This window comes from Sminthopsis crassicaudata, chromosome 2 (assembly GCF_048593235.1).
Source record: "Sminthopsis crassicaudata isolate SCR6 chromosome 2, ASM4859323v1, whole genome shotgun sequence".
Taxonomy (NCBI): domain Eukaryota; kingdom Metazoa; phylum Chordata; class Mammalia; order Dasyuromorphia; family Dasyuridae; genus Sminthopsis; species Sminthopsis crassicaudata.
The window spans coordinates 330,072,182-330,097,178 of record NC_133618.1 but is presented as its reverse complement, the minus strand read 5'-3'; the positions used below and the strand labels follow the sequence as shown (position 1 = coordinate 330,097,178).

General features: G+C 33.0%; 1 protein-coding gene across 4 annotated transcripts in view; it reads right to left on the bottom strand.

Moving 5' to 3' along the window:
- Positions 1 to 24,997, bottom strand: part of SYNE2 (spectrin repeat containing nuclear envelope protein 2) — a 385,421-nt gene that overhangs the window by 302,231 nt on the left and 58,193 nt on the right. For all 4 annotated transcript variants that reach the window (XM_074290333.1, XM_074290335.1, XM_074290334.1 and 1 more), the window contains exons 3-6: positions 3,334 to 3,395; positions 2,379 to 2,474; positions 2,201 to 2,278; positions 2,010 to 2,102 (exon numbers count right to left, since the gene is read on the bottom strand). In XM_074290333.1, coding sequence (XP_074146434.1) covers positions 2,010 to 2,102; positions 2,201 to 2,278; positions 2,379 to 2,474; positions 3,334 to 3,395 — 329 coding nt within the window. The remainder of the gene's footprint in view (positions 1 to 2,009; positions 2,103 to 2,200; positions 2,279 to 2,378; positions 2,475 to 3,333; positions 3,396 to 24,997) is intronic.

Genomic DNA, 24,997 nt, shown 5'->3' with positions numbered 1-24,997 from the left:
AATAATATTCCATCATATACACACATCACAGTCTATTGAGTCATTCCCCAATTTGATGGGCATCCCCTCAATTTCCTTTTTTTTTTTCCCTCTGAGCTGTTGTGAATATTTTTGATACATGTAGATTATTTTCCTTTTTTTAAAATCTTTTTTGGCACTCATGCCAAAGCTTGGGTTATCTCTAACCTAGAATAAACAGAAAGACTTATATCTCATGCTATAAGAGTTGGAGAAGAATTAAGTCTAGTGAATCCACAGAATTCACTACATAGCTTCTTGACTTTTTTTCTATGTCATGGACCCTTGGACAGGATGATGAAGTGTATTTCAGAATAACATTTTTAAATGCATAAGATAAAATGCAAAAAATTACAAAAGAAGACATTTATATTGAAATAAAGATATGAATTTTTTCCTCTCCATGTTCATTGGCCTTCTGAAATTTATTCATAATTCCATCCCCAAGTGAAGTCTAATTTATACACCTGGGATAAGAAGCTCTGCTCTAGTTTGAAAATGTTCTAGATTTCCAGCCCTGAATTCAGGAGGACCCAAGTTCAAATCTGGCCTCAGACACTTAACATTTCCTAGCTGTGTGACCCTGGGCAAGTCACTTAACCCCAGCCTCAGGGGGGAAAAAAAAAAGAAAGAAAGAAAAAGAAAATGTTCTAGATTAGACTGATGTGCAATTGGACATATTGGACCTAATATCATTATCATAGATATAAATGTATGACAACAGTTCATATTTACATAGTATTTTAAAGTTTTGTTCCAATTCTAAGAGACAGAAATAACAAGCATTTTTTTTGGTACAAAAATGTGATTTCACTAGGAGTTCCTAGAGTGGAAAACTCCCTCTAGTGATGCAAATTGGCAACTTTTATGTAACTTAAAGTACTAAAGAAATGCCTGTGGCATTGAAGAGATAAATGATTTGTCCACAGTATCATAGTTATAGTCAGAGGCAGGTCTTGAACCCATTTCTTCCTGATTCCAAAGCTCTTCTATCGACCTCCTGATAGTACAAGGGCCATTATCTAGATTTTACTGATGAGAAAGCTATGCTCATAAAGATGAAGTCACTAACCTATGATTACACAGTTATTAAGTATCCAAGAGAGTTATTCAAGCCCAGAGGCAAGTACATCCCGTACCCTTTTCACTGGAATATGATTGTAAGTATTTACTAAGCATAAACAGAGTCTCTAGCAATGTATTAAGAAGTTGGGTTTCAGTATTCCAGTTCTTGATGTTCAGTAACTTACTATTACATGATCTGAAACATATATTATGGCCAAACTAACCACCACGTTGGTTTAGCACTAAATTTTGGTTTGAAAACAGCTTTTAAAATATTAAGTATAAGTGTGGTGGAAAGATCATTAGACTGAAAAGCTATAAATCCTAGGTTTGACTGGACTGCCATTGTGTGCCACAGGGTTAAATGACAATTTAGTTAAGTGACGACAATTTAGGTAAAATAAAGATAATTATTTTTGTTACTACCAACCTCATAGATATGATGTAAGCCACATAAAAGAGAGCTGTTACTGTCAATGGGCAGCTAGATGGCACAGTAAATAGTGACAGCCCCAGAGTCAGGAAGATTCATCTTTCTGAGTTCAAATCTGACCTCAGATATTTATGACCTGCATGATCCTGAGCAAGTCACTTAATTCTATTTATCTCAGTTTCCTTTATCTATAAAACAAGCCTAAGAAAATGGCAAACCAACTCAGTATTTTTTCCAAAAAAACAAACAAACCCTCAAACATGAATGAAAATAAATAAATAAACAAAACTGTTATTATTATCATTAATAGTAACATTAATAGTAATAATCCTAGATGATATCTATTACACCTTTTTTAAATAACAGATCTTCAAGTCCATAGTGGAATTTCAAGAGTGAATTCATATTTTTATTGTATTTCATTGCATTTACTGTGTTTCGTAAAAGTTATTATTGAAAGGAGATGTATTATGTCATACACTGAAGTACTTACATGAAAGTGTAATATAATTGTCCAAATCAGACCAAGAATAATAGATGGATTTCCTTCCACAATATCGGCTACATGAATATTTATAAGCTTGATCTGGGGAAAAAAATATGGATTAAAAGAAGAAAATATCTCACAATATGAAATCTATTCCCATTATTCATTTTTACTTTAAGTTTTAAGTTTATACTTACTGATCGTTTTTTCAGAAATGTCAAGGCATGTTCTATGTTGCTTCTGCATTGAAAGGTATTAGATCCTTTCTCCCGAGCCTGTCAATTTCAAGGGAAATGTCATTCACAGATAAGAAAGAGGTTTTTTTAGAAAAAAAATTATCAACAAAAAACTTTCAATTGCTATTTAAAACCTTACCAATTGTTGGCCTGAGAGTACTTCCAACAGATCAATGAGAACATGTCCTTTTTTAATATCTGTGAAGAGATCTGTTATGACTGAAGGAGGATTATGCTGAAAACAAGATATGAAAAATTATTCCTTAAACTTTTCAATTCAAAAATCAACATCTTTCAGAACCTCAATGGAAAAACATCAAGTAGCTATTTAATAGGGAATCACTTTCTACTTATTTTAATAGAAAACAAAAGCTAAGAGAAATCAACATATTGAATTCATTTCATGGAAAATTTCTAGTTAAGAAAATTCTTTTGGAAATGTATCTAACATTGATATTGGTACAAAACGTATACTTTTAAGTGCCAATAAAAATCTACAGAATTACATTTATTCATATAGTCATGAACAAAGATTGTCATGTGGAGCTTCTAGACCCTTTTTTGAAATTGGAATAATAATAGAAGATAGGTACACAGAGGGACAGACATGTAGAAAATCTACATTTCATCTATTACATTTCTGTTTACCTAACATAATGAGATCAAGAGAAAAAAGGAAACATTACAGCTTTATTGTAAAAAGTGTCACTCTCTGTCAGGGCTAAATATTCAAAATAAATGCCTTAAAAGGTGACCTTTCACAGCCCCCCCATTTTTTTCTTTATTTTCAAAAATAGCAGGATAAGTTCTATACCCCTCTCTGTCCTCTTTCCTTTCCCACTCTTTCATATGCGATTTAAACATGAATTACTTTCTTTTGGTGTTAAGAAAGAGAAGCAGAAAAGTTGATGAAAGATCTGTCACTGTCACTTCAGCACCTTTTGTCAAACAAGGCATTCCACAACCTGTCACTAAATCAATATTTGCAAATCTTATCTACTGCAAAAACTAAGGATGATAACAAAACAAAACAAAACAAAACCCAAAAAAGCCCTCAGAATTCAGCTTCTTGATTTTTGTCTCTTATCATTTACCTTTGCCAACTGTGAATTTATCCAGCAGGTAAAGGTTTTCTTCTGTGTATGTTCTTGTTCAGCTATGGAATAAAAGAAAGAAAGCAACAGTTAAAAAGTGAATTGGAAATTACCAATTCTCCAACATAATCTGTTCCAAAGCTTCAAAGTCATTCCACCTTTATATTTTTTACCTGATTCTAAAAGGGACAGAGAAAGTACTCCAGAAAATTATTATTATCAGAAAAACCAACTGTTCAAGAAAACCAAGATTTGATGACAATAATGATTTTTCTAAAGATATTAATAAGGATCATGAAATAGTTGTCATTTAAATTTTTTTTAATTTGTATCTGTTCAGTTTCTTGTAGAAGACAAGACTCTTTGAACAGAATTGAATTAGTTGAGCCATAGGACAATTTTTTAAAAATAAAACTTCTTTTTTCAATTTAAACAAGAATCTAATTTTGTCCAGATAAGATGACTGAAAGGAAGCTGTCAGGCCAGCTCCCACACACCTATTCCAGAAAAAGCCTAAAAGCAACGTCATTCCCAATTAGGATCAAGAAATCCAAAGAAAAACTATAGTAAGAGATTTCATCCATCCAAGAACTGAAGAAAAAGGGCATGAGAAGACCATGGACAATATGAAAGAATACCTTCCAGAAAGTCAACAATGATGAAAGCCTCTCACTATGCAACAAGAGGCAGTCCAGAGACAATTATAGTTCATAAAACTTTATAATTAAAGGCAATAATAGCAGACTATTTCTACCATAAAGCATTAAAAATCTAAAATTTTGACACTGGAAGTGACTGGCAGTAGCAATAACAACTCCTTGAATGAAATCAATCATTCTGGGACAATGACCAGTGCTAACACAGCACATCACAGAGGTCCATAAGTCCCATATCATTTTTTTCTCTAATGACACAGAGGACCCTGATAATCCAGGGCTATGAATCTCAAACATCAAGAGATACCTAAATCCTACTAGCATTCTTTACAGGGAGACAATCCAGGAGATAAATGAAAATACAGGAACACAGATGACCTAGATCAAGACCAGGCAGAGGCAACCCTCTCATTTGGGTATGGAAAAAAAACAAATCGTTTAGAATAGGATATGGTAACCTTACCCAAGAAATAGATTTAGTAAAAATTAGAAGAGGCCAAAGAGAAATCAATGGTTCCATGAGACAAAAACCAAAAGACTGAAAAAATAAAAGAACATATATCTGTATGTGTGTGTGTGTGTGTGTGTGTGTGTGTATACATATATTTATTATCCAAAAAACATCTAGAAGAGGTTAAAAAGAAATAATATAAGGATTATCATACTTGCTTAATAAATGAAAATTATGAAGATCTATTGTTAACAAAGGGCGAAGTGAAAATACTTAGAATCCATTTTTCACTTCCTTTAAGAAACCTTAAAAGGAAGAATCTCAGGAATATGATAGCCAAAATCTAAAGATTCTGTGTCTTAGGAGAAAAGAAAATTGCAAAAGTCAAAAGAAAACATTCAAATATCAAGAAACCATGCTAAGGATCATATAAGACTTGGCAATAATCATTACAGAGAAAAATCTTGTAATACAATATTCCAAAAGGCAAGAGATATAGGTTTTCAAGCAAGAATAACCTCGTTTGAAAAGCTGAGTATTAAGCCTATTAGAGGAGAAAGGGAGGGGATGAGAAATGAACCTTAAATTTAATGAAATTCAATCAGAACTTTCAAGCATTCTTAAACAAAAAACAGAGCTAAGTAGAATTTTTGAAATATAAATACAAGAGTCAAGAGAAATATAGAAAGGTATTTTTTGAACAATTGGAAAGATTCAAAGATGTTAACATTCTAACAGGAAGAATAAATATGTGTCTCTTCAAAACTTTAATGTTTTCATGTAAGTAATTAAATAAGAAAAATACGGTACCTAAAAAGTATATTGGTTCTGTTCTGATATTTTTAAGAAGATAAAGAAAAGAATTAATCAGAGGGAAAGTGAAGGATGAGAAGAATACTCTAGTATAGAAATGAGGAAAAAGGAGATGGAACTTATTTCTCATAATCAGATATTTGCAAATAATAGTAAACAAACAGGGAAGAAGTGAGGTGAACAGGAGTGAGATCAGATCTCAATCTTATATACACACAAACACATATGTATAGAAATATATCAAATTCAACAAGGAAACAGTCAGGTATGGAAAAAAGTAAGAAGGATAATACCAAGTTGGGAATAATTGTAAACAAAACAAACTTTACCTTGAGAGAGTGAAATTCACAGGAAATATCAAAAGGAAAACAAAAAAAAGACCACTGATGGGATCTGGTCAAGAGGAACAGAGGAGGGTCAATGGAACCAAATTACAATGCCTAAAATAAAAACCACTAGTGATAATCACATTCCTTTTCTTTCATTATTTTCTTTGTAAAGTTTGGGATAGGGAAGGGGGTGGAGGGGACGACTAAGAGAAGAAATCTTAACTGTGAAAAAAGTCTTTGCACTGTGTTTTTCTGATAAAGCACAATATACAAGATATATAAGAAACTGATACAAATACATAGAAACAAGAACCATTCCCCAATTAATGAATGTCAAAGGATAAGAACAGACAGTTCTCAAGGATAAGTACAGGCTGTAAAAATAGCTACATCAAAAAAATATAAAAATCATTAATGTAAGAGGGGCATCTCACAGTCCCCACCCCAATTAATGTAACTGATTCTAACACCTTTAACTGGTAAGAAAACTTCTTGGGCTAATTTACAAGATCAATAAAATATGTAAATTGCTTAGATAATTCCTAACTGCTTCTGTTGAATCAACCAATCAGTAAGTCATAGGTATAAAGCAGGTTGGAAGAGTGAATGCCTTTGGATAAAATCCAATAAAGAAGTGTTCCAAGATTGATTTAAGGAATCAAGCACACCTCTGAGCCTAGATAGACCAGAGAACAAGATTTCAGCAGGACCATTCTAGTAATAGCTTCAGAGCCATTTGAGAACACTTTGTGGAGTCAAACCTTTGTGTCTGTATTAGAAGGTAATAAGGGATTTAGGCGGGATGGGGAGTAAGTAAAGTTGTGCTCAGAGGAACACAAGCTCCAATCCTATTCTATGAACTATCTATTAGACATTTTGAATTGATGATCTATATGTATTTCAAACTCAACATGCTCTTCTCCAAACCCATCCTTCTTCTGAAGTTTCCTATTATTGTCAAGTGTACCATATGCTAGTCAAAGTTTGCATCTTTGGTATTCTCTTAGACAACTTACTTTCACTTACCTCACTTAAGTTGTAAGTTGTCAAGTCATATTTTTCTATCTCCATAACACCTCTTTCCCCCCGCCTTTCCTCTATATTCACAGTGCCATGACCAATGTTTTCTTAGTCTTTTTCAGTCACATCTGATTCCTCCTGATCTCTCTTGGGAATTTCATGACAAAGAAACTAGTGATTTTACTTTCTTCTCCAGCTCATTTTACAAATGAGGTAAACAGGGATAAATAACTTGCCCAAGTACACACAGCTAGAAAGTATCTGAGGCCAGTTTTAAATTAAGGAAGTGATTCTTCCTGACTTTAGATCAGCACTCTATCTACTGTGCCATCTAAGTGCTCCATATAAATATTACTAGCTGTTGCTGCCTCTATTGCTACTACTACTACTACCTTTCCAGTCTTCTTACACACTGCTACTTTCCATGTACTTTGTTTCCCAGCCATACAGGTCTATTTCTTCTTCACTAAGATAGAATGTTTCCCCTGTTACCAAAAAAAAAAGGAGATTGGTTTTCTCTAAAAGGCAATAAAATTATCTTTGGAATTTGATTGGCCCTTGATTACCTTAGTAGTTTCCTAGTCACCTAAGGGCATTAAAAAGTCCTACGCACATGGCTGCTCTGACTTGGATTTCTTGCTAGCTCAAAGTAATCCTTTTGTTAACTGTTCAGTGACTTGAGAATACCTCATTTTTGTTTCATAATCAAACCTAAACTACTAACTACTAACTGGTATTACGTCTGTCTCTACATGCACACATATCATTTACCTCTTATCTCTTTGCTTGTATACCAGTGTATTCCTGGAATGTACTTCCTTCTCATTGCCACATCTTGGGAGCTCTGGTTTTCTTCAATTCTTCAATTCAAGTGCTATTCTACTCTCTACGTGAAGTATTTCTGGATATCCCCAGCTATTAATTTCTTCTTTCTCAGAGTTACTTGAATGGAATGCAATTCATTTATATATGTGTGTGTGTATACATTATATATGTGTGTGTGTGTGTAATGAATACAGATATATATGTACACACACACATACACACACACACACACACACACACACACACACACACACAGAGCCCTTGTCTTCCCTGATAGCTCCTAGAAATCAGGGGACTGTTTTTCTTTTGTCCTTATATCTCTAATTTTTAGCATTTAGGGGCTAAAATACAGTAAGTACTTAATAAATGATTGAATATTGTATTTAACTTATATTTTAACATATTTAACACGTATTGGTCAACCTGCCATCTGGGGGAAGGGGTAGAGGGAAGGAGAGGAAAAGTTGGAACAACAGGTTTTGAAATTGTCAATGCTGAAAAAATTACCTATGAATATATCTTGTAAATGAAAAGCTTTAAAAAAAAAAAGGTAAAAAAAATAAATGAATTAGAAATTAAAACAATTCTGAGGTAACACAATATACCTATCAGATTAGCTAATATGACAAAAAAAAAGGAAAATGATAAATATTAGAGGGATATAGGAAAGCTGTGATATTAATGCTCTGAAGGTGGAGTTGAGAACTGATCCAGCAATTCTGTGGAGCAATTTGGAACTATGCTCAAAGAGCTATAAAATCAGGTTTACCCTCTGACCTAGCAATATCATTGCTAAATCTGTAACCCGAAGATATTGGGGGGAAAAGGGGGAAGGAACCTATTTATACAAAATATTTATAACAGCTCTTTTTGTGGTGGCTAAGAATCAGAAATTAAGGGGAATGTCATCAACTGTGGTATAGCTGAACAAGCTATAGTATATGATTGTAATGGAATATTATTGTGTTATAAGAAATGACAAGCAGAATGATTTAAAAAAAAACCCAACAACAACAACCTGGAAAGACTTACAATGTCAGTGATTCTCAAACTTTTTAAATAGGGGGCCAGTTCACTATCCCTCAGACTGTGGGAGGGCCGGACTATAGTAAAAACAAAAACTCACACTCTGTCTCCACCCCTTAGCCCATTTGCCATAACTAGGCAGGCCACATAAACATCCTCAGCGGGCCGCATCTGGCTCACAGGCCTTAGTTTGAGAACCCCTGAGTCAAAATGAAGTGAGCAGAACCAGGAGAACATTGTATACAATAACAGCAATACTGTCTAATGAAGAAATGTGAAAGATTTAGCTATCTTCAGTAATACAATAAAACAAGACATTCCCAAAAGACTAAAGATGAAACATGCTATCTGTCTCCAAAGAAAGAATTTACATTATCTGAAAACAGACAGAAGCATACTATTTTTCTCTTTCTTTCATTCTTTTTCTTTTGATTTTTCATCTACAAAATGACTACTATGGAAATGTTTTATATAACTGCATTACAGATTGCTTACCATCTCAATAAAGGAGGAAGATAAAGTTTAGAACTTAAAAGTTTAAAAAAACCCACACAAATGTTAAAAATTATTTTTGCATGTAATTGAGGGGATGAAATATTATTTTAAACGATTCATTAAACAGAATTTTAGCATTTACTATGTATTGCATTTATAATGCATATTATTAAATTTTATTTAACCTGGTTAAATACTTTTGTTTTTTCTTATTTTTTCAAAGTAACATCTAGATTAGTTTAGGCAGGCAATGTAATAATCAAGCTATATAGAATTTTGGGCTTCAAAGAAAATATCACCTTTATAATATGAAATATGAACTATCCTACCTATTATTAATTCCATTAAGTGAATGCATATAATTATATAGCATGACAATCTGGTTCCATAATTTAGACTATTAGATTTATGTTTAGGAATCTTTTAACAGTCTTTTTTTATATCTTCATCAAATACTGAAACATACACTGGAGACCCACTGCTTCCCTCAATCAGTAATAACATTATTCTCTTGACAATGGAGAGAAAGTGTTTTTCCTTTTATTACATGTTTTCAAGATGAAGTCATATAATGGAATTACATTAACTAGGGGTATGGTTAACAGTAAGAAAAAAAAATCTATTATTATCCTGTTACAAAGTAATAATTTGGTGTACTGTCCTGTACCAAAACTCTTTTCTAAAGGTTTTCCTAGGGAGATAATATGGAGCCTAAAAGCACTGACAGCAGAGTGCAGGTTCTAGCAGATCCTACTCAATTGGAAAGAATCCAACTATGGACAGGATAACTGTATATCTGTCATTCAAGGACAAGACAAGGTAAGTACATGTACATTCATCAATAAATAGTTAATTACCAGGTGATGATTTTTCCTGGTCACAAAAATTCATTAAATTGTCCACAAAGGCTTAGTAAGATTTTGACCTGCATCAATGAAGGGATGACTCATGTCAAAGTAATCAGAATTCCTTGAAATATTAAAGAATTACAGTGATGAAATTGAAATATTAAAGGGAAGGAATAACTTCTTTCTTGTTCCTAAGATATTGCCATATATGTTCAAAGTAAACCTCATCTAATTTTGAATAAATAGAATTTAAGAATGGATGGGTAGATGGGGCAGCTAGGTGGTGCAGTTGATAGAGCATCAGCCCTGAAGTCAGGAAGACCTGAGTTCAAATCTGACCTCAGACACTTAACACTTCTTAGCTGTGTGACCCTGGGCAAGTCACTTAAAACCCCAATTGCCTCAACAAAAAGGAAAAAAAGAAAAAAATTTAAAAAAAGGAATGGATGGGTAGAATCTTATTAATACTACTACTAAGCCTAGCAGATACAAAGTAGAGGGAAGGTAAGAGATGTATAAATGTTAGCTATGACAGAGAACAAATATTTGATGCTGTATAAAATGACTTTGAGAGATATGAGATATCATCAGAGCTAATAAATCAAAAAACAAGCATATAACACAGAGAAAAAGATAAGTACCTATTGATTTGGAGCAGGGTTCTTAACTTGGGATCCAAGAACTTGTTTTAATAATTTGAAAAAATGTATTTTAAGGTTATCGATTTCCTTTCACCAGACTGCCAAAGGGATCCATCATATAAAAATAAATTAAGAAATTTAGCCCATAATGTTCCTCTTATTCAATGTCTATGCATGGAAATAAACTATGGAATCATATAGTGACAGAAAGTTGGAATTGGAAATGATCTTAGGACTAATTTTGTACTATTTCCTCTCTAAGAGATGATGCTCTTTCAAGGTATCCTTTCACTTAATATCTGATGCTAGACACAAAAAGTCTAATAATGAACAGAGAGAGAAAAGCTGGGCTAACTCATGTCATTAAATAAAGCAGAGATTCTGGTTCAATCACTGATAACCTAATTTGATATTCTGATAGTCGATAATGTATTATTGATAATTTGATAGCTGAAGTATCTACAATGTTAATAATTGGTCTGGAAGAAGAGGAGAGTCTGCTATAGAAGGAACAGCATTGTCCTTAAGAGTTAGAAAAGCACAATTTGAAGCTCATCTCTGCTACTCACTGTAAATATGATTTTGGACAAAATGGGTACAAAACACATACACACATTCCCAGATGATAGTCAAATGATTTCAGGAAATTTTGAAGCAAAGTAGAAAAATCAAGCCTTTTTTTCATATATTCCTGATATAAGCAATATTGTGTGAATATGTGAGACAGAGACAGAAATAGAGAGAGACAGAGGGAAAGAGGGAAAGAGAGGAGAAAAGAAAAGGAGAGAGGGAGAGAGAAATAAAGGGGAGAGAGAGAAAGAGAGAGAAAGAGAAAGAGAGAGAGAGAGAGAGAGAGAGAATGAGAGGCAGCATGACATAATAGCTTATAGTGAATAAGACTCTAGAGGGGAAAGTGAGGCATAGGGGATATGTATGCATGTGTCTGTGTATACATACACACACACACACACACACACACACACACACACACACACACACAATGGGGGTTGAGGTCCCTTTAAGATTCCTCTCTAATTGCCCATGGCTGACCTTGATTCACAAATCCTGGTCAAAGGCACCCTTTGAATATCCAGGCCCAGCCCCACTATCAGCTCAGCTTCCCCCAGCCCTCACCTGATCTGAGCTAACTGAAAAGCCCACCAAGAACTTAGGGGTACCCGCCCATCATCTTTTGGGTATAAAAGAGGTGAGCCGGAATGCCCTCATTGAAGGAGCCAAAAGGAACCTCAGAGGAGATACAGTCCAACTTTCTCATTTAAAATATGTGGAAACTGAGTCCTAGAGAGAATTTTGTACCCACTCTAATAATAATATATAATAATAATAATGTTTGCAATACATAATTTACTTTATATTTTATATAATTTATAATACAATGTATAATTATATAAAATTATAATAATAGCTAACAGTTATACATTGCTTCAAAGTTGCAAAGAACTTTTATAAATATTAACTAGTTTTGTTGTCACCACAACCCTGAAAGGTATGAATGGGACTGATTGGATGAAGTATTTCTCAGTATTGTCACATGATCCTTGTTCCCAGAACTGGAACTCTGGAGATATCATTTGATCTCCGGAAGGATGGACTTTGAACCCTTGAATACAGGAAATTACAGAAAGTGACATGACCTGTGGGAGGCAGCCAACATTGGTGACCATGGGTCAAGAATGGTTGTCCTTTTAGTTTATCAAATGAGAAGGCTCGGGTCTTTTGCTTTTAAAGTCCTGGACAAGAAGGAACCTGGCTAGGTTCCAGGAGCACATGGTGGAATTGGGATGGCTCCCAGGTGTGTCCAGGCCTCTCCCTACAGGGATTATAATAAATGCTTTCTCTTTGTACCTGATGATGTCTCTGGGAAGGAGGTCTTGCACCCCATCTGTCCCACACAGGTAGATGCTACTATCAGCATTTAACAAGTAAGGAAACTTTTTAAGGAAAAAAAAAAACAGATGTGATTTGCCAAAAAAAAAAAAGAAAAATCACACAACTAGTAAGAATCTAAGGATGGTTTTGAACTCAGGTCTTTCTGACTCTAGATCTACCAATCTATTCGTTGTGTCAACTAGTTGCCTAATTTAGAAAATACTAATACAATAGTCATTGCATTGACTATGCAATGGGTCAATAGCCCTCTAATGGATATAGCGGACAAAGACAGAAAAGAAGGAGAGATATGGTAGAACATATAAATATCGAAATGGAAAAGAAAGAAAGCAAAATACATAGAATCAAAGGGAGAGAGGAAAAAGCAGTAAAGAAAATAGGGAAGCAAATAGAAAAGCAGAGAAGAAAAATATATGGAGAGGCACAAAGAGAGACAGACAGAGACAGGAGACAGAAAAAGAGAAAAAAAAACAGAAAAAAACTAAAGAGAAAAGAAGAGACTGGCTCAGATTTTTAAAGTGAGTTTTACTCAAGAGTTCATATTCAACAATTCATTTAGATTGGGTACAAAGTGTTGTCTATTATAATACCCTGTTCTTTAAAATGCTCAAATTCTCAAACATCTACAGACTACCCCACAGATGAAATAATCAAAATATTCTACAAAAATAACCACAGAAAGTTTCCAAGGACAACACTACTTGGTAGCTTTCTTATGTTATCTCTTGTATGCATTGAAAAGCATAACTAAGTAGAATGTGAGGATGTCAAAAGGAAAAAAAAAGAAAGGATTCCATCAGGATTATGCATTTTTGTGTGCCACTAGAGAAACAAACTGATGCATCTCCTCTGCGATCCTGATTTTTAATACTATGTAAGAAAGAGAAATAGAAAATTCTAAAATTTTAGTTTATAGGTATTTAAATTCTTAATGTCTTCTTTTTTATTCAAGAAAAATATGTGCACATTAATTTTGAGGAAGGAGGCATTGAATTAAGGGTGTTTCATCTAAGCGTTATTACTGTAAAAACACATTCAATCCTTGAGTTCTTTATGATTCAAGCTTCCTTTAGAAGGTTAGCAACTCAAACACATAGCTTGAAGGGCATTTAAATGAAAGTAATTTGGGTCCAGGGCGTGAACTCCAGTGTGTGAGAAAATGGTCCTTACTCAAGGCTGCCAGTCTTGAAGCTAATGTATTTGTTTTGACTCTAAAAAACAATACTAAATGTGTTATTCCAGGCCAGAATAGTTGCTTTGGTCAAAAGAATCCATAAGTTTCCATTTAACTTTAGAGCAAAACATTTTCACAGCAGGGCATTATTAAGGCTATTGGCTATTATATTAAAAATATTGCAGAAGGGCTTTTATTTTCTTGACTAGATTTTTATTCCCTATTTTCCACTCCTATTGCCTCTATCCTAATTCTTGGCATGCAGAAAAAGTCTAACTAATCTCCTCACTTCCAACTTTCTAACTTTTTTCCCCATCCTCTCCCTTTCCTATCCCCTCTCCCCCATTAGCTTAATCTTCTTAAAAACTACTTATTGCCTTTAAAGAAGAAATCAAATCTATAGCCATATGCGAAAATGCTCTGTCACTATTAATTACAGAAATGCAAAGTAAAACAACTCTGAGCTACCATCTCATACCTTTAAAGTATGGCTAATATGACAGAAAAGGAAAATGACAACTAACGGAGGCGATATAGAAAATTGGGATACTAATGCACTGTCGGGGGAGTACAATTTGGAACTATGCTCAAAGGATTATAAAATCATACATATCCTTTCCAAAGTGATTAAAAATAAAAATATGTACAAAAATATTCATAGTAGCTCTTTTTTTGGTGGTAAAGAATTAGAAAGTGAGAGGGTGTTCATCAATTGGGAAATGGCTGAACAAATTGTGGTATATGATTATAATGGAATATTATTGTGCTATTAAAAAAATTGATGAGAAGGATGTTCCCAGAAAACCTGGAAAGAATTACATAAACTGATGCAAAGTGAAGTGAGCAGAAATCAGGAGAACAGTATACATAGTAACAGCTATATTACACCATCATCAACTGTGAATGATCTACAGCGATCTTAGATAATTTTGAAGAACCTAATGATGAAAAATAATATCTATCTCTAGGGAAAGAACTGGTGGAATCTGAATGCAGATTGAAGCATACTTTTAAATTTTTTTCATTTTTTTTATCTCTTTTGCCTTGGGGAGGAGATCTGTTTTCTTTCCCAACATGACTAATATGAAAATGTTTTTGCATGTCTACACATGAATAATCTGTGTCAAATTTTTTGCATTCTCAATGATGGGGAAAGGAAGGAAGGGAAAGAATTTGGAAATCAAAAATTTAGCAAATGAATATTTAAAATTGTTTTTACATGTAATTGGGAGAAAATATTTTTTAAAACTCCCTACAGCTTATTAAAATAAAAGTTCTTCAATGTTGTATTTAAGGGCTTCCTTAATCTAATACAAAATAACTTTTCTCATTCCTCTACTATACTTATACTTCCCATATCATCTCTAAACAATATGAACTATTCTCTCTAATCTGAATTTATTCATCTTTGAATGTTTGTTCATGACATACATAATACAGCTAGAATACCCTTCTCTGGGCCTATCCAAATTCTATTCATCCATCAAAGACTTGTTCAACATTAATAAAACCTACCCTATTCACCCCATAATCATGAATAATCATTTCTTCTTCTGAATTTATACTCTCTGCTAATGTCATTTCATAGAATCTCTAAATCATTAGAAGCCTTAGAAGTAATTTTACAAATGAGGAAACTGAGGTTTAAAGAGATTATTAAATAACTTGCACACAGTAAACAGTGGAGCCAAGATTTGAACTTGGAATCTCTTTCTTCAAGCCCAAACCTCTTTTGCATATCCCACCCACCTGGTACCAGACCACCATAATCAAATACTCAAAAAAAAAAAAAAGCTCAATGATTTAAAAAAAAAAATGGAAAGGCTTACATAAAATAATGAATGAAAATCTAAATGAGCAAAATCAAGAGAACATTGTATACAATAACAGCAATATTTTTAAGAGAGACTTTGAATAAATAAGTTGATTTGACTATTATAAACACTCAAATCAACTATAAAGGACATATGAAGAAAGATGCTATCTGCATCCAAAGAAAGAATTGATGAATTATGTATAGAACAATTTTACATATGTATGTGTATTTGTGGCTGATGGCAGCCATCTTTAGAGTAGGGGAAGGAAGAGAAGAAAAAAAAAAGAGAAATTTACTTGATAATTTTGTTGTATATTTGAAAGGAATAGCAAATTATGCATAGTACTTTTACAATTTTATGTGTAATCTTCTCTTTCATTGCATTATGTTCTAGAAATGCTTGTTTTGTTCCATAAATTAAAAATAAACTTTAAATAATGAAAAAAAAAGAATTAGAATATTCAGGTCTTAACTCTTTTATTACACTGTAAATTTCTTTAGTACAAAGAGGTGTCATTCATTTTCACAACTGCCCATATCTAGAACAGTGCACTACATACAATGGGAGCTCCATAAATAATGGTTGAATAATTGAACGAATGAATATATAGAATAAATTGATTTTAAATGTATTCAATAGAAATAATCAAACTTACTAGCCTTTCTTATAAAAGAAAATTAAATTCATGAATGCCAGTTGTCTGTGGCTGAATAAAACATTATTTAAATAGTTGTTGCCTAAACATGTCCCAGGTTCATGCTCTGGTCCTGTCAAGTACTCTCTGATTTGGGGCAAGTAATTTCCTCTCTGTGAGCATTAGTTTCTTCATCTATAAAATTAGAGAGATCGACTAGATGATCTCTTAGATCCTTTCACACTCTGAATTTTCTGATGTATCAAATACAGTGCTGGACCTGGAGTCAAGAAAACTTGAATTCAATTCCAGCCTTAGAAACTTATTAGTTTACAATCCTGGGCAAGTCACTTAACTTTCCTATGGAGATAACCTAGCTCCTAATATTGTGAAGATAAAATGAAATAATATTTGCAAAACATTTTGAAAATCTTTAAAGTGCTACTTACATTTATCATTATGTTTCTAGTATCTTTTCATTAGTGTTCAAACCAATGTGATAAAGAGAACTAACTTCTTCAGTTGCTAAGACACACTGCTAGCAGAATGACATCTCAAACCATTCAGTTAAGATACTGGTGGTTTCTTTTGCTTCATCTTTATACTGCGAGAATACCAAGAATCAAAGAACATAACACATCATGAAGAAATTTTAAGATTATGCCCTGAGTGCTAGTTCTCAAGAATCTGAGACAGGGGGAGGTATGAAGAATAGCATTTTAAAAGAAATCCTAAGTTTTAGTTTAGCCTTGACTTACAACCTTCTCCTCAATGAAATATTTTGCTTGAATTACTATCTACTAACCATTAATCTAAATATAATTCACTGACTTTCTTCATATTGCCTTTCTTATGGGAACACAAGCACAAGTATTAAAAAACAAAACAAATCAGGGAGGAAAACATAAAATAAAAAGGGGAAATTTTAAAAGACAAAAATGAATAAATAAATGCAAATAAGGACTCCTTGTAAGATGATGGAGCAGTAAAAAGTAAAAAGAGCCCCTTATGTTCAAATATGTTTGATGATTTAAGAAACAGAGCTCCTTATTTAAAAAAAAAAAAAAAAAAGAAACACTAAAAAGACACCAGAAGTCAGATCAATGCAGTGTACAGCACTGACTTCAGAAGACTAATGATAGACCACATCATCCTCTTCTTTGTAGAAAAATGATATAATATAGGTGAATAATGAAGCATAGTATTTTAGACATGAGCCAAGTGGTGATCTGTTTTGATCAACAGTTTTTGGTTACATAATAAGATACAATTGGAGAGTTAGAATTGAAAATGATATTTTTTATATATTTTTAATCAAATGTTTTTTCAAATAAAAATCTGTTATAAAACTATCAGGAGTGCAAATATTTAGTTAAACAAGAGGAAAGTCCTATATAAAGAACTAAAAACTTAAGGTCATTTCTTTAGCTGATAGACAATTGCTTCCATTTTATGGCTACAGAAATGATTTCTACTTTATTCACTATCATTTTGGACAGATTTTTTTCCAATTACTTTCAGAGATTTAACAATAAAGTTTGTTGAAAAAACATATTACATACAAACAAACTTTCAAGAGTTAGTAATAGAATCTGGCTAGTTCAAGTTACAACCTGAGTGAACCACACCCTTCTATTGCCCAAAGGATTTTGTACACTGAAGCTTTGTTTTGATTCTTAATGGAACATCCCTCCAGGCTTTATGAGCAAGGAAAGCTCATATTTCTAGCATTTGAAAAGGAACCCATAATAGAGATAAAATGCATAACTAGTGTCCCAGAGTGCTATTCTGCCCTTCCCTTTCCACATCTTCTGAATCATCTGAGGTCGTCCATTCCTGTTTAACATGTGCTTTCAATTCAACATATAGAATAATAGATAGGAGTGTAGGATTTAACACCAAAAAAGGCTTCAAAAATCATCTAATCCAACATCTCTCTTTTACAAATGAGGAAATTAAAAAAGACCAATGATTTGTTCAAGGTCATACAAGCAATATGTATCAAGTAAAGGTTGAATTTCAAATTAGACTCTTTAATGTACATTTATTATTGAGTCCTTACCATGTGTAGTAGATTTTTTTTTTAAATAATAGTAGCTTTTTATTTTTTCAAATACATGCAAAGATCATTTTTAACATTCATCTTTGCAAAACCTGGTGCTCCAAATTTTTCTCCCTTCTTCTCCACCTCCTCCATCCCCTGGACAACAAATAATCCAATAGAGGTTAAATATGTGCAATTTTTCTAAACCTATTTCCACATTTATCATGCTGCACAAGAAAACGCAGATTCCCAAAAGAGAGGAAATGAGAAAGGAAAAAAAAAAAAAAAAAGCAAGCAAACAACCACCACAAAAAGGTGTATAGTAGATTGTTATAGCATTTGAGGGAGATACCAAGTTTAGATAAGACCCAGTCCTTGCCTTCTAAGAAAGGAACCATGACATATACAAATAACTATAATAAAAAGTTATTTGCACAGTCTATGTGAGAGTCAAAGGATTAAATTACAGAATGAAGTTGATCAAGGGAGGTTTCATTGAAGAGGTAACATTTGACTTAGACTTTAAAGAATGGAACACTGATTTGGGAACGAAGAAAATTCATTCCACTTCTCTTCCCATTACCTTCACCTTCACATTAGTCAAGTGAGGTCTCCCACTCACTAAAAGGACACAGGGAAACAGTATAGGTGTTTGATTATAGCAGAATTACAGACCAGCTAGTGCAACCCATGCCTCATTAGGCATCTATTCTAGAACATAACTCCCAACCAGGCACATAACCATAAAGACATCAGACTCTGGAAATAGTGAAAAGGCTATGCCATATTTCTCAAGTTTAGTGATATCTTTTTTAACTTTGATTTCGGAGAGAAGTGTCAGAGGAGATTTTCTATTTTTCATCAATCAAATGGGAAGAAGTTCTGTGGGCAGATTCACATGGTGTGTTTAATTTCTAAATGTCTATTTCCTCTCACTCATCCCTTCTGGTACTATAGTAGACTGCCATTGCAGGATCATGATAATAGAACTGATGGGACACTTGTTACCAGCCCAACCTTGATTCCTGCTCAGATAAGGGAAGAATAAGCCAGAAGAAGAGCCAGCAGAGTACAGTTCTGCAGTTTTTTATCATACAGAAAACTCTATATTCTTGAAAGCTATGACAGCAGAGAGTAAATTCTGTAAGATGGCAATTCTAAAAAAAAAAAGAAAGAAAAGAAAAGAAAAAAGGACAGACTTCTTAACCTTTCTAATAGATTGAATACTATTGACCACTAACTCTCCTCTTAGTTATTTTTGCACACTCCTCCAAGTTTTAACACTAATTCTTTTAGTTTTCCTCCCACCAATAAGACTGTTCAAGTTCAATCTCTTTTGTTGAATTATCCACATCCTACCCTTTAACTGTAAGAGTACTCCAAGGTTGTCTCCTAAGTCCTTTTCTCTTTATATACTTTTGGTGATCTTATCAGATCAAATCAGTTTATTATCATCTTTATATAGATGGCTTTCACTCTAGTCCAGTCCCACATAACAGATGCTTATTAGACATTTCAATAGGGATGTCCAAAATTAATTAATTAAAAACTGATTCTCTTTTCCTGCCATCAAACCTGCCCCTATTTTAAACTTTCCTACTTTTATTGAGTGCGCTATCATCCTTCCAGTAAGCTAGGAATGACTTGATACTCATTGTTATACATCCCCCATAGAAAACCAATGTCAAATACTGTCAATCTTACATTCACATTTCTCATACCATCCCCTTCCTTCTACTCACATAATTACCACTCAAGTTTAGAATCTCTTCTCTCTCTTTTTTTTTTTTTTTTTTTTTTTGTTGACTATCCTAATTTGACTTCCTGCCTCCAGTTTCTCCCCTCGCCAATCTAACCATGTTCCATATGAGTGCCAAAGTGATGCACAGGTTTGACTATGACACTCCTTTACACAGTAAATTTCAGTAGCTTACTATCAACTCTAAAATCAAGGTCAAACCTTTCTGGAATTATAAGCCCTCCATTCTTTCCTTTTTTATTTTTCCACTCTTAGAGATTACTTCCCTTTTTATACTCTATGGTCCAGTCAAATGAGTTTTTTTTTTTTTTTTTTTTTTTACTATTTCTCACATACATGACATATCACCATGACTCTGTATTTCACAGATTTGCATTGTTTTTTTACAAATTTTTACAAATTAAAGATTTGTGACAAATTCATCAGAGCCAATTTTTTCCAACAGCACGTGTTCATCTCATGTCATATTTTGTGCAATATTTCAAATTTTTTGTTATAATTATTTCTGTTATGGTGATCTATTATCAGTGATCTTTGATGTTGCTATTATAATTGTTTTGGGGCACCACCACACAATGTGGTCATGAAAGATGAGAACTTAATTGATAAATGTTGTGTGGGTTCTGATTGTTGTGCCAATGATTCATTTTTTCTCTCTCCCTTTCCTCAGAACTTCCTATTCCCTGAATTATAACAATACTGAAATTAAGCCAATTAAAATCAATTAAACCTAAAAGCCCATCAATTGAGGAATAGCAGAACAAGCTGTAGTATATGAATGTAATGCAATACTATTATGCTATAAAAAATGATGAGCAGATGGATTTCAGAAAAAACCTGGAAAAATTTACATTGAACTGATGCTTAGTGAAGTGAGCAGAACCAAGAGAACACTGTACACAATAATAGCAATATTATGCAATGATTAACTATTACAGACATGGTTCTTAGCAATACAATTATCCAAGACAATTCCAAAGGACTTATGACTGGAAATGCTACCCACATCCAGAGAATGAACTATGAAGTCTAAATGCATATTAACGCACATTATTTTCACTTTTTTATTCATTCTTTTTTGTGGTTTTTCCCTTTTGTTCTTTCACAACTTTATTAATGTGGAAATATGTTTAACATGACTGCACATAAATAATCGATATCTGCTTACTGTCTTAGGTAGGGGGAAAGGGGGGAAGGTAAAGAGAAAAAATTTGAACTCAATATTATAAAAATGAATGTTGAAAATTATCTTTATATGTAAATGGAAAAAAAGAAAATATTATTTACAAAAATAAAAAATAAAAACCTCTCAATGGCTTTTAAGTGTTCTAGTGAAAGGAACAATCAGTCAATGATGTGGCAAGCTTCATTGCTATCTTATTTTAAGATATTGACACAACCACCCAAAATTTCAGCAACTACCATCCCAATCAGCCAACAGTCATCATCATCCAGACCAGATTCTCCACCAGCAAAAAGATTAGGACTCACTGAAAGTTGAGATGAAGGTTAGCAGTTTTTAGCAATAATGTATTTTTTAATCAAGGCATGTATTGTTTTTTTTAGACATAATATTATTATATACTTAATGGACTGTAGTATAGGGTAAATATAACTTTTACATGCACTGAGAAACCAAAAAAATTCATTGGGTTTATTGCAATATATGCTTTATTGGGGGGGGGGGTCTGGAACTGCAATGTCTCTAAGATATGACTATATACATCAATTTAAAGAGAATCAGATCAGTGACCTTTCATGTCTACATGGGGAGAACAGATTATTAACTAAATGAATGATAGAAACTATTATAAAGAAATAAAATAGATAATTTTGACTATTTGAAATGGAAAAATTTTTGCACAAGTGAAATCAATAGATACAGAACAAGAAAAGATGCTTTTAAATGGAAAAAATTTTTCATATTAAATACATCTGATAATGGTCTATTATATAAGATATACAGGGAGCAAACAAAATACATAAGACCAAGCTTGAGTTGTTCTTTCTAAAATAAGAGCAAATTCCTATCAAAAGAAGTACCACAAACTTCTAATAACTCTGTGAAAAATTGTTCCAAATCACTAATAATCTGAGAAATGTATTGAAATAACAATGATTTTCATATATCATTTGCTATTGGAATATTCAATTTGGAGGGAAAAAAATTCTAGAATGAAAAGCACAATTATATATTGTTGCTAGAGTGACACAGATCTTAAATGGCAGAAAAAATCTCCTACACTGCCCTTCTGACTCATGGTTCAGTTCTATTTAAAACATGCTATATTTGTAGCTCACATTTAGGACCCATACTTACTTAAGGGTCCTAAAGCAATTTTAGAAGTTCTATTATTGGAACAGCTAGGTGGCACAGTGGATAGAACAGCAGATCTGGACCAGGGTTCAAATCTGTCCTTGGGCACTTAACTAGGTAGTTGACCCTGTGGCCTCTAAAAAAACAAAGTTTACTTGTAGTATCCAAGTTAGATTCATCTATGTTCTATGGGACATTAAGCCAATAACCAAGTACTAATCATGTAGCTATAAATGTGTCTAAGAATTTCTACATTTTCACTCAAAAAGTATTTAGAATGTGTAGTTATAAATGTCATTTTACTTTCAAGGCATAATGAATGATAACAACCAAAAAAAAAAAAAATATAGCTTGGAAAGCCCCATATCTCTCATGTGGTTAATTACACAGGACTCTTATTTCTTTGGAAAAAGAATGGATTCTTTGTTAGCTCACTTTAACAGGGCATTAAGTGACCTTGGATTTATCTTGCCCTAGTTTTCTAAATGTAACTGACCCAGAATAGCACAAGCTACCCCAAATTAGCAAGAATGAAATCAAAGTTCCCACAAACCCAAAGTAGAAATCCTATCTGAAAAAAAAAATTATATGTATATATATATATATATATATATATATATATTTCCCTTTAAAATCTCAAACATACCTAAAGAGTTGCTTTCAAATATATTATTATATGTGAAAAAAGAATATATATTGTCAGTGAAGAAAAAATATATTTTATTTCACTTAAGTAAAATAAGCTTTCTAAGAAAAGGGTAACAAATTTCAATCAAAAGTATAATAATAGCATGACGTCATGAAGAATTTAATGTCAATGAGACACATTAGATGATGGGCAATTAACACTGGAATTTTGATTTAACAATCAACCAAATAACCAAAAGGCCACTCTAAATCCTCTCCGAAATAGATAAGATATAAAATGTCAATAAATAGATAAACATATCTGAAGGGCTGTGGGAGAGATTTATGTTTCTTTTGACTTAATAATCAGCACTGTGAAGGCAAATCATCTAGCCTATGTCTTTCTTATACTCCTTTTCATCCCTGTTACACATGTTGAGAATCTTGTTGCAACTTCAGGGAAAGACACATTTCTGCCAAATGGGTAGAATTATTTAACCCTTTCCTCTTTCATTGACTTCTCTTTGATAACCATAAGTAATTGTTATATCTACCTCACTACATTAAGGGAAAAAAAAGTCACAATACTATATCTATGAGTCACACAGCCATCTTTTAGCTTTGGGGCTCTTTCCTTTTAGTTAAGGTTAATTTACACAGTAAGGTATAATTACAAAGTGAGCAAACTGAAGATGATTCTGAATTTCTTTCCAAGTATGGATTCCTTATAAATAAATAAGCAATTCTATGCTTTAATTCTTCTAGACTCCTAAGGTAATTTTAAAAAATAACTGAATTTTTAGTGTATTGAAACTTGAGTCATAACTAGGAATTCCTTCAACTGGGAATCAGAAAGAGGAACAGAGTTGGTAGCCCATTCCCGGGAAAGTTTGACTACATTGAAGTTGTACACCAGTACAATGGGACCCAAGTTTAAGAGCCAAGGATTCTGGTTGCAGGATTCAGGGATTGCTGCATTGTAGCAAAGCTGTTGTGTGGAGGGCTGAAAGGGAAGATATACAGACAGCATTCTGGGTGGGGAAGAAAGATGTTGTCTTGAATATCAGTGCCCTGGTGTAAAATCCCTTTTTTTATGTGCTGATTATGAAACTAACAAAGTTACCACCTATTCATATCCTGATTTCTTTTAGTGTGGCCAAAATTCCACTACATAAATCGTGTCCTTGCAGTCTTGCCTGGAGTCCAAGTTAACAAATATGAAAAATCTCAAATATGACAATAAGATATTTAAATGAACAAAATACATTATTCCCTTCAGGTAAATGCAGAGTATATATATTAGATATGTAGTAATAGTTCCTCTATAATGACTCATATTTCACTATTGAACCCCTCCAAGTAATGCTATTATCTACCCAGAAAGGATAGCATTTTTTTATTCTATTAAAATGCCATTCAGAAGATAAGATTACTAAATAAAACATACAAGCATTGTTTGAAATTGCATAGTAACCAGGTCCAATGTGGCTTTAGACAGGTCCTGCAGTCTGTTAATCATTCACTAGCATTTTTGGCAAGACCACATGAAAGGAAACTCTTGGAGTGGTGGCAGAGGTAATATGATACAACTTCTTCCTAGTCACTATGTCCACTTAATGACAACATTGTATTCAGAATGCTGCTGCTGAAAATTACTGACCTACAAGCTTTTTTAAATAAAAAATATCAGATAGTTACATGAACTCATTATATTATTGTGAACAAGAAGAAAAAACAAAATTAAAAACATAAATGAAGTCATAAAAGCTAAAAATGTCTTAAAAGTTTTTCTATAAAATTTCTAAAAATGAATCAACCTCCTCACACTATTTCTATTCATTATTCATTTAACTCACAAAAGGATACAGGTACATATGGCATTCTTTTTTTCATCGTTTCTTAGCTGAAGGAAGTTTTTTTTTGGGGGGAGGAGATTCTTTGGAAAAGTATTTGCAAGAATTTATTTCAAGCAAATTGATACTAAATTCATGTACCTGGGTTTCAAAATAATTTTTCCCTTAGTTTTAAATACTCTTAAAACAGATTCTCAGGAGAGGGTGCTACTATAAACAAACAAGCTGTTAATAATCCTGCAAGACTGCTAGAGCCAGGGTGAGATCACTTTGTTCTCTCTCCTGCAGAAAGACTGCTATCACTGGTTGTAGTTAAATACTTCCTTATAATCAGGAACCAATAGCATAAAATTATGCTGAAGGCAAAACCTCTCGTTTTTACATCACATTAGGTAAGAAGAAATTAACAAAGATCAATTAATTC